Raw genomic sequence first — 11,703 nt, 5'->3', positions numbered from 1 at the left:
TATACACAATGCTACATACCCATTTGTTACGCGGGACCTGCGAGTCCGACATTAAAGTGGGCCTGCGAGCCCAACTAAGCATGCAAATTAATGTCCCTAACAAAAGGCATAGCGCACAGTATGCTCTCGCACAAGCACCTAAGAAACTGCATATGCCTGACAACTCACCCGTGAGGGCCTGCGTGCCTGATGACTTCTTTCATTGTAAAGTAAATCTGTTTGCATGTTCTACTATAATTAGAGACCTGCGAGTCTCAAAACCCTGAACAAAAACCAAAATAAAAATTATATTTACAAAAAAAAAAAAAACCTCTCCTACCTTAGTGAAGCAAAAAGATTGTCTTCTAGGCAGGCCAGGTGGTCTCTGTTTTTGTCTCGTTTTAATTACATAATCACATACAGACCAGGTGATCGTAATACTAAAGCTGACGCTCTGTCCAGACAATTCGAGACTACTGACAAACTAGAAATTGATGTTACCCCTGTCATTCCTCCCGACAGAATAATAGCTACTACTGTTCTTTCTATTTCTTCTTCCCTCTTACAAGCTATACAGGCTAAACAAAACATGGCTCCTGGAGAGAGGCCTGCTGATAAACTGTTCGTTGATATCCCCGAGAGACGGGACATTATGTCATTGTATCATGACACAAGAACTGCTGGACACCCTGGTATTTCTAAAACATTATCAGCAGTTTCTAGATATTTCTGGTGGGCTTCCTTACGCAAGGACGTCACCGATTACGTTAATGCCTGTACTACTTGTGCCAGTATGAAGTCCTCCCACAGAGTTCCTTGTGGGTTGTTGCATCCGTTGCCCATACCCGAGAGGCCTTGGTCCAATCTATCCATGGATTTTATTGTTGAATTACCCCCTTCGAATGGTAAAACTGTCATCCTGATGATAGTGGATAGTTTTTCTAAGATGGCTCATTTTGTGTCAAATTGCCCTCATCCAAGGAACTTGCCTCTATCTTTGCCAGGGAGGTGTTTCGGTTGCATGTTATCCCCACTTCGATCATGTCCGATAGGGGTAGCCAGTTTATCTCCAGATTCTGGAAAGCATTTTGTTCAGAGATGGGTTTTCTCTCTCGTTTTTTTCCGCTTACCACCCCCAGTCTAATGGAGCTGCTGAACGTGCCAACCAATCTCTAGAGCAGTATCTTCCTTGGGCTGAGTTTGCTCGTAATAATGCTGCTCATGAATCCTCCGGTAACAGCCCTTTTTACGTTGTTTATGGCCGGCATCCCGTGGTTCTTCCAGCTGCATTCTCCTTACAGGGCATGCCAGCTCTGGACGAACATTTGGCTGGTTTACGTAATACTTGGGAGCAGGTTCAGTGTTCTTTGGTGGATTCCGCTGCTCGCCAGAAGGTTCAGGCAGACCAGCATCGCAGGGCGGCTCCATCCTATGCTGTGGGGGACCGGGTTTGGCTTTCTACTCGCAATATTCGTCTTCGTGTGCCTTCTATGAAGTTGGCTCCTCGTTTTATTGGTCCTTTTCGTATCTTGCATGTGTTTAATCCTCTTTCGTATGCCTTGGATCTTCCTAGGAATCTACGCATTCCTAACGTGTTTCATACCTCCTTGTTAAAACCCCTTCTGTGCAACCGTTATACTCGGCATGTTCCTCCTCCCCCTCTGGTTTCTGTGGAGGGCCATGAGGAATTTGAAGTGGCTGCTATACTCGACTCTCATTTTCTTCGGGGTCGTCTCCAATATCTGGTACATTGGAAGGGCTATGGGCCTGAGGAACGCAGTTGGATTTCCGCTGGCGCTGTTCACGCTCCTCGCCTTGTGCGTTCTTTCCACGCTCGCTTTCCTGCCAGGCCTGCTCCTCCCTGCCCGGTGGGCGTGTCTTCAGGGGGGGGTACTGTAGCAGTACTTACTCTCTCCAGGGGCCGGCCGGGGTCCTCTCTTCTCGCCGCGCGCGGTCCTGCTCCTGCACGAGCCGCGCGCGGCTCATCCAACAACGAGATCAGTCAGGCGGGCAGTGACTGCGAGAAGCGGTCACGTGTCCCGCCTGACACTAAGAGCGCGCCGCGCGTCTCGGGCGCGCTCTTAAAGGGACAGTGGGAGACAAAATTAGAATCAGTCTCCCATTGGCCCCTGTCATGCCACGTTCCCCATACACTCACGTTTTGGGGGCGTGGATATGACAGGGGCCAATCAAAGTGAACATTAGGGTATTTATACTCACCTGTTTCCTTTGCACCTTGCCCTATCATGGTTTCTGTTCAGTTCCCTTTAGTGCTTGTTGCGTTCAGTTGTTTTTTTGGTGCTTGACCTTGGCTTTGTTCCTGACTCCGTTCTCTCTTTATCCTTGCTTGTTTATCCGCCGGTTTGTCCTCCTGTGTACCAGTCCCCGGCTTGTTCTACTTTACGCTGTCTCTCCGTCCCCTTGACCTCGGCTTGTTCTGGACTCTGTCTTTTCTTGTACTCGTCTAAGTCCGGCCATTCTAAGGTCCGGTAAGACGAATCCTGTTTTCTTGTCTCTTGACTATTTGGACTATTCCTGCGTGTTGGGGTATATTACCGTGACAAAGACTAGTACTAGATTTGGACACTGATTTATCCCCCCTTTTAAGAAATTTCATTTTAGATGGTATTAAATTTATTTTGACACATAATTTTTTCAGTTTTAATGGTAATTTTTATTTACAAACCAAAGGTACAGCCATGGGTACCAAATTCACGCCAAGCCATGCTAATATTTTTATGGATAACTGGGAAACTTCCAATATTTGGAATAATAATCCTTTTGGCGCGAATTTGGTACTATGGCGAAGATATATAGATGACATTTTAATTATATGGAAAGGTCCACCTAACTCATTACAAGAATTTTTCAAATATATCAATGTAAATAACCAATCATTGGTTTTTACTCCTCATGTGGATTCTTTTAATATTATTTTTTTAGATCTCACTCTATATATAGAAAATGTAACTATTAAAACTAAAACTTGGAGTTCCAAGAAGCCAATTTACTAGAATAAAAAGAAACTGTACAGGAGAAAGTTGTTTTTTAGACCAATCAAAATTTCTTAAGGAGAAATTCATAGAAAAAGGTTATTCCTCTAAATTTTTATACGAAGAAATTTATAGATGTAAAAATATAGTCAGGAATGATCTTCTAAAAAATAAAGTTAAAAATAAGAACTCTAATGATGATTTCACCTTGTCTTTTGTCACCCAGTATAATGCCCAAGCTTTTAAAATTAAAAAAGATTTTACAGAGACATTGGCCTCTTCTTTTGGAAGATGACCTTTTAAAGAAACAAATTCCATCGGTACCCAAAATAATTTTAAAAAAAAGTAAAAATGTTAAGAATGTATTAGCTCCCAGTACTTTTAGAGCTAAAGAAATTGAAGCAACAATATTTAAGGGCTTTTATAAATGTGGGAGATGTAAAGGATGTAGATTTTTAAAAAAAAAAAACACAATCTTTTAGTAGCTACATAACAGGAGAATCGTTTAAAATAAATGGACATATTGATTGTAACACTACAAATGTAGTTTATTTTTTAACTTGTGGATGCCGTATTCAATATGTAGGAACAACAAGTAGGGCCTTGAAAGTTAGGTTTATGGAACATTGTAACAATATAAAGAAAAAATTAACCACCCACTCAGTACCGGTCCACTGTAATAATTGTCCTGATTTTAAACTAGAAACTTTTCTATGCACGGGTTTGGAAAAAGTGACTTTGGATGACAGAGGAGGAGATTTAGTTAAAAAATTGAGACAAAGGGAAGGTTTTTGGATTTTTAATTTAAAAACCCTTATCCCAACAGGACTTAATGTCGATTTTGACATGGTGTGTTTTTTATAACTATCACCATTCTAATACCTTTTATAATTATCACCATTCTAATATTCACTAACAGATATACATAAAAACACTCATTCATGTCATCCATTTGTCTCTTTTATATGAATTTTGTATACAAATTTTTTATTTTTATTTTTACTGTTATTTTGAATTTTCATTGTTATGATTTTTTATTCCTATGGTGGATAATCTATATATGAAATTTCTAGTATGTGTATTTTATAACCATTTGTAATTACCATTTTTTATATATGTGAATTTTTAACGATTTAATTGTTTTAAATTACTTTAAATTATTTTAAGTACGAAATAACTAATGTTTTTTGTTTTCTATTATTTGGATTGACCTTTCCTAATGAACATTGTACTTTTAAATTTAATTTTCGCTAAGAACTGATTGCCTTTATCTCTTTTTTGTCTGTTCCTTATGTATTTTGGGACACTTCCGGGTATACGATCGTGGAACACATATTTGCGTTCCACGAGATACCGGAAGTGATTACACGCATGACGAACATGAAAGAGAGGCTTGGAACTCACGAGTGAAATACAAACGATACGGTACAACATAATACGACGAGATTGGCTACACACAGTTTAAAAGACGGACGGAGAATACTGTAACTATAGACCTTCATTTTTGCCCCTGAGGAAGTTCGGTTTCGGACGAAACGCGTAGGGCGGAGGGACCACGACAGCACTTTATTGAACTTTTATTTATTTTGTTTTATTTAATTGTTTTATATGGTTTTTACCCGGCTTTCTTTTATACTAACTTCGGGAGGAAGGATGTCGACACTGTGATTCCCTAAGTGATTGATATGCTGGATTTCAACCAATTTTCTGTGAGTGCACTCTAATAAATTATATTACTTTATATTCTATTGGTGCACTATGTTTCTCTAATAAGGTCTAAAAGAAGATTACAGATACCCGTCAAGTTTACAAGATCTTTAAACGCCTTCATTGCATTTTTATCCTGTGAGTGCAATTTGTATTAGCGCATTTATGGTGTTTTAATTTATTACACTATATTTTTTTCTATGCTTATTCCTTTCTGTAGATTGTATTTTTTATATTTGCATTAAGAAGATTGAAGGTTCTTCTTACAATCTTACATTTGGTAAATCTATTTTATATATTTTTTTACCTATTGGGGAGCACATGTGTTGTGTGTATATATACGTTTGTTCTATTACAGACACATATTAAGTTTGAACACAGTTGTCTTATACATTACAGAAGAAAAATTCTATCTTGCAAAATTACATTGTATACTCAAGAAGTTCTCAAATATTTAGTCTAGTAAAAAAAGAAGAAAATTCCTGATATAGCCAATCTCTCTTTATTTCAGTCACGCTAGTTTCAATAATATTACAACACTTTCCGTATGAGTGAATACTTTGGTAATTTTTCCTTTAGAGAGTTAACATAGCATATTCTGTATGTTTGCTGTGTGATTTATAATATTATAAAGAATATGGCTAATTATTTCATGTGTTCAGAGTACAAAAAAAAAAAAACCTTAAAAAAATATTCAGCACTTGGAAGCACAAATAAAACAAAGGATTGTATGCTGACCGTATAAACAAAATCTAGATTAGAATGGATACAAATCAGAATATGATACAATTCAAAAACTCCAATTGAAAATAGGGAGATAAAAAATGCAAACTACATAATCGAACGTGCTCTGATGCAATAACAAATCAAACTTTTTTGTTGCTTTAAAATATATAGAAAATGCATCTGTATATATTATGACTATTAACCTGTGTACATTTGTGAACTGAAAAGTGATTTTTTTTTTAATTTTTATAATTTTATTTTCATAAATGATTTCATGGCTAAACAAAAAAACAAAAACAAAAACACAAAACAAAAAAGAAAAAGTGTTTTACACAATATACACATTTCATTACTTACAAAGAGAAATAAGCGTTTTTTTTTTTTATGTTTAGAAACCCGAGATACGGAGGGGGTTAGTAGCACCATGAAAATTTCTCTCTTTTTCAAACCTGCAGCCATGTTATTTTAAACATACTCAGTGCATTTCTTCTTTTAGGTGATGAAAAAAAAAAATGAAAGTGCCATTTCGGTACTGGGAAAAAAACTTCATTTGATCCTTGCCAGAATGCCGGCTTCTCTCTTGGAAGCAAGAGGTTAATCTTTTTCTCAGTCCTTTTGTCAAAATGCACCAGACAATCCTCAATATGGCACTTTGGTGAGGTACATTTGAATTTGTTTAAAACAGTATCTTGTTGTTGTTACTCTTTATCTACACAGTAGCACCATTGTCACAGTGGACAATTCAGACCTAAGGTTTCTTCCACAGTTAGCCAGTTCTCCAAAGTGTTACGTCCTCTTCATACATACTTGGCATCGACTGACGCGTGTTCTTAGATCGCCGGCTTTAAGCGTTTCAGACTGAGGTTTACTGATAATAAATAAATAAATAGAATAAATAATGAGGTCATATCCCACAACTAACAGTTTTAATTACCGGTAATAGAAATGTGAAAAATGCAAGTAAATAACTAAATACCTTTACTGAGCTTTAACTGATTAACATCCTTTAAAATTTGACAAAAGGAAGCACTCATGCAGAGGGATGGATTAGATGTTAATCAAGTTGAGAGTAAATATTACTATACTACTATCCTTTTGTTTACATACACCTCGCCAGAGACAGAAGCAACTGTTTACATGCACAGGTCTAAGGCACATAGCAGTGCTGGACACCTTATTACTTGTGACTAGACTTGTTAACGGTGTGAAATTCAGTTTGGCTAAACCATTTTCCCCAAAAACAGAAATTTGTTTTGTAGACACAACATCGATTTGGTTTGGCAGAATTTCTGTACCGAAAACCCATTTAGGAAATGAATCAGATAAACCAACACTAATGGTTCCTTCAACCCTGAACTCCCAATATATTCTTCTTCATAGTATACCTTGTATACATTTATCTACATACTGCCATATCCCAAAAGCCCTTTTCAACATCATCAGCAACTCTTGTGTTCTAATGGTCAACAGAGTTTTACTCTCATTAAAAATACTTTGAACCTAGGCTTTTGATGTAGAATTAAGGTTGATGAAATATGTCCATACAATCGGCCATGCACACTATATTTTTTTTACTTACCTAAACATTTCAGACATTTCCACAGTAGCCAACCAGAAACTGTATGAATTAGCATAATAATTGCAGGTACCACGCCCGTGACATTCAATAAAAGGAGCAGAACGGAACTCTTCCAAACAAGATCCAGGAGACGCTAATGCTTGACCAGAGCCTTCTGCTCCTGCACTTGTGTGCTGAAAAGGGAAATAAATGAATGAATTAACAAACAGGACCACCAAATGCTGCCACTTATAAGATGTGAAAAACCTAACTAAAATAACTTTTATTAATGTTGTCTGTTAATGTTGAGACTAAATGATCTCATTGGTCTTTGTGACTAATAAATTGCTTCTCTTAGAACTACTTGGTTGAGTGCTTTCTTACATTGTTTTTGTTTTTTCCCAATGCTCTAACGCTGTGATACGTAGATGAAAAATTGCTATCTACTGTACTTCCAAACATTCTACAAACATTCTAATACACTATTATGTAACTGAGATGATGACTAGGTTTTAAACAGTTGTGGTCAACCATATAGTTATTCCAGCAAGAGTCAAATTAAACATACTGTATAATTTGAATTTGTAACTAAAAAGATACGGGTATGTGTTTCATATGATTATTTCTTTAGGAGATAGCTCATACAATTAAAAAACTCTTATCTGGCACTTTTTTTTGCCAAATGAGTTAATTATCTGTGGTGAGATTTCTGTTTTCCTTTGGAACAAATGGACATTCTATTTCAGTTATGTTTGCACTAATTCCTAGGACATTGCCAAAGTGATAGCAAACGGGCAAATTGCATTTTACTCCATATTGTATTACTTTGAGATCCTTATACTTCTATGCAAACAGGGTCGATGTAACAGTAAAGACTATAAAAGTGGAGGTAGGGGGACACCATTCTTTGTGTGAATTTAGTGATTTTCGGGCAAGAATACATTTTCATTTTATGTTGTCAACTTCACAACAATAGTTTTGCAACTGCTACAAACTTAAAAAGGGGTCTAAAGAGTAATGCTGTATTATGTTAGAGGTAGAAGACCATGGTTACCATCATAAATGAGTATCCAATCCATAGGGAGGCCCATCCTTGTGGGCATGGTGGAATCTGAATGGTCTGGCTGTGGATAGCAATGACCATAGCTGGAGCTTCACATACAGTACACCTGAAGAATGAAGAAACACAATGGATGGTTATGTAAGCATTGTTCACTTTTAATTAACTAAATCACAAAGCTAATTGTAATAAACCATGGTACGAAATCTCAAGCAATAATGTTGGACATTGGCCAGGGCTTTATGTTAGGTAGTGGAAGGCAGGTAAGCATATTCACTGATGTCACCATTTTAAATAGAAGCCCTTTTAAAGTAAAGTATAATACATTTTTGTGTAGACGAGGGATGTAGACTTCCATTCCTTAATATCATTGCTGCCCGAGGTGCACTAGTTCAGGCTTAGGTGAGCACCAAAACAAAATACATCATTAAACTTTAGGAAATTAAATCAAATGACATGTACCTATCATATTTATGTAAGCATAAACTTAGACTAGCAGGATAAAATGTCATGGTACGACAAAATCAAGTAAAATATTTGTGTTTTAGTTTGTTTGAATACTTAGAACAACTCTCAGTGTGTTGTGTGCTTGGTTTTATGTTATACAGATATACACTGATCACCCACAACATTAAAACCACTGACAGGTGAATTGGGTAACATTGATTATATTGTTACATTGACACATGTCAATAGGTGGGATATATAAGGCAGCAAGTGAACAGTCATTTCATGTGTTGGAAGCAGGAAAAATGGGTAAGCGAAAAGATCTGAGTGCTTTGACAGGTATCAAATATTAATGGCTAGACGACTGGGTCTGAACATCTTCAAAACGGCAAGTCTTGTGGGGTGTTCCTGGAATGCAATGGTTAGTACCAACCAGAAGTGGTGCAAGGAAAGACAACCAGAGAACCGGTATCAGGATCATGACTGCCCAAGGCTCAAGGATGCATCTGAGGAGTGATGGCTAGCCTTTCTGTCCCACTCTCAATTTGCGACTTATGGAGCTGCGTAGCAACAAACTTGTAAGAGTGTCCATGAACACCCTTGTCCACCACCAAAAGTGCCTTCAATGTGGACAAGGCTCAAGGATGCATCTGAGGAGTGATGGCTAGCCTATCTTTCCCACTCTCAAGAGCTACTGTAGCTCACATTGCTGTAAAACTTAATGCTGGCCATGCTAGAAGATGTCAGAACACACAGTGCATCGCAGTTTGCGACTTATGAAGCTGCGTAGCCACAGACTTGTCAGAGTGTACATGATAACTCTTGTCCACCACCAAAAGTGCCTTTAATGTAGACATGAGCGTCAGAACTGGACCATGAAGCAATGAAAGAAGGTTGCCTTATTTGATGAATCACCTTTTCAAATAGATAAGGTGGATGGCCAGGTGCGTGTGTTCGTTTGCCTGTGAAGAGATGGTAGCAGGATGTTTTATGGGAAGAATGCAGGTGGGTGGAGGCAATGTTATGCTCTGAGCAGGAAACCTGTGGTCTTGACATTCATGTGGATGTTACTTAGACATGTACCATCTACCTAGAGACTGATGCAGACTACACATAACCTTCAACGCAATGGTGTTCCCTAAAATCATTGGCCTCTTTAAGCAGAATAATGCACCCTGCCACACTTCAATAATTGTTCAGGAATGGTTTGAGGAACATGACAAAGAGTTCATGGTGTTGCGATGGCCTCCAAATTCCCCAGATCTCACTCCAATTGAGCATGTGGGATGTGCTGGAATAACAAATTCAGTCCTCGGAGGCTTCACATCGCATCTTGCTGGACTTAACCCCTTAAGGACCAAACTTCTGGAATAAAAGGGAATCATGGCATGTCACACATGTCATGTGTCCTTAAGGGGTTAAAGGATCAGCTGCTAACGTCTTGATGTTAGATCCCACAGGACATGTGCTGAGGTCTTGTGGAGTCCATGCTTCAATGCATTAGATCTACTTTGGCAGGACGAGGGGGACCTACATGATACTAGGCAGGTGGCCTTAACGTTTTGGCTGATAAGTGTGTATTTGTATTTGTTAAATGTGAAAGTTTCTTTCCAGGGTTTCCTTGCTGAAAACCAGAAAACTGTAAACAGAATAATTTTTGTTGGCTAATTCTACAGGTTTGTTAGTGTTTTAATATCCTGGTATTTCCATGCTCACATTGTTTCCCTATCAAGGACTTTATACAAATGTTCTGATATTGTGTGCGCTACAAGTTTATGCTCTTCTACATACGAGGATTATAAACATTGAGAGGATTTATTTGTATCTTTTATTATTTTTGTGCGTTTGTCTATGAGTGTGTAATATTTTTACAATGTGTACTAGAATGACTATGCATTTTAAGTGAAGGGTAACAGCTGAAGCTGTGTATTTACATACACCTTGGCACATAACCATGACAGCAAGGTTGGATTATATGCCAAACAAATTGTCTGCTCCAATGATTTAACCATATGCTGACAAAGGTGACTAATACTAAGCAATGTGATAAACACTTGATCCCGGAAGCAAATGAAAGAGACTTCTTTCTTGTTTAATCAGCCAAGATGTCTTTCTGCCAAAACCTTTCAAAGCCTGAATTTATCACTTTCCAATGAGATGTACGTTTGTAGTGACTATTGTTTTGTAACATACAAGTTAAAAAGAAAGCACTTTATTATTGCTCTTACTTTTTCAAAGGTCTAGATTGCAGAAATATTCTAGAACACTTTCTTAGTGTATGTCCACAAGTGGACATTTATTCACTAAACAGTAAATTGGCAAAGAAAATACCACAAGTTGGAATATGCACGTCAAAAAAGCTCTCCTATTCTACATTGGATTGAAATTCTCCATGTATTACTGTTTAGTGAATACAAGTGATTATAATATGGTTTCGGTTATAATAGACATTTCTACTACAGCACCACAATCCATATAATGATTATTGATGAGTGATAAATATAATGCTACAGATAATGTATTTATAAAGAGGCACTGTAGGCACTATAATTATTTCATTTATTATTATTATCATTATTAATATTATTAATTATTATTATTTATTGAATCGGTTATAGTGTGTGGAGTCCCCAGGCTCTGTTTCTACATTCAGTGTTAAACCATTTTCAAGCAGTATAACACTGAATGAATGTCTCTGGCCACCCACAGCATAGGCCCCACTGGAGGTGTAGCTAAGGCAGAGATTACACACTTCCTTCTGGCCATACCAATTCACATGTACCACTGAGATAGTCTGAATGTTTTCAGATGATAACTTCAGCAAATCTCAGCCACTCATTAAAATCTGTTCTGCCTCTCATCATTTTGGTTATATCAGGTGATGGCAATATCTTTGTATGCTCCTAATGTTCTATCCTGCTATAATCTTACTTCCAACTTGGCTGCACATTTCCTATGTTTATCCAAGTCTGGTCTTGTGGTTTAAAATGTCTCCATAGACCATTTAAGGCAATAACAGTACACAGTTCACCATTATGCATTCTCTTTCTATCATTATGAAATATTCTATCCTACATGTTACAATTTAATAGTATAACTGTTTACCAAGTGTGAGCCAGAGTCCTAGCCCTAGCTTTAGTATTTGAACGCTAATTTTCAGTATTTCTCACAATTCTTCATTTCTTCAAACACTCAGTCTTCATCAACTCGCATTGCGGAGAGAATCTAATCAT

The 11,703-nt window shown here is 37.5% G+C and overlaps 1 protein-coding gene across 1 annotated transcript in view; it reads right to left on the bottom strand.

Moving 5' to 3' along the window:
* Positions 1 to 5,165: 5,165 nt before the first annotated feature.
* COL4A5 (collagen type IV alpha 5 chain) overlaps positions 5,166 to 11,703 on the bottom strand; it is a 142,726-nt gene continuing 136,188 nt past the window's right edge. The window contains exons 49-51 of the mRNA XM_063432133.1: positions 8,018 to 8,132; positions 6,985 to 7,157; positions 5,166 to 6,273 (exon numbers count right to left, since the gene is read on the bottom strand). Of these exons, the coding sequence (XP_063288203.1) occupies positions 6,192 to 6,273; positions 6,985 to 7,157; positions 8,018 to 8,132 (370 nt within the window). The 3' untranslated portion in view covers positions 5,166 to 6,191. The remainder of the gene's footprint in view (positions 6,274 to 6,984; positions 7,158 to 8,017; positions 8,133 to 11,703) is intronic.

This window comes from Pelobates fuscus, chromosome 9, assembly GCF_036172605.1.
Source record: "Pelobates fuscus isolate aPelFus1 chromosome 9, aPelFus1.pri, whole genome shotgun sequence".
NCBI lineage: Eukaryota > Metazoa > Chordata > Amphibia > Anura > Pelobatidae > Pelobates > Pelobates fuscus.
Note: the sequence above shows the minus strand (reverse complement) of the source record. Positions and strands in the feature narration are given on the sequence as shown.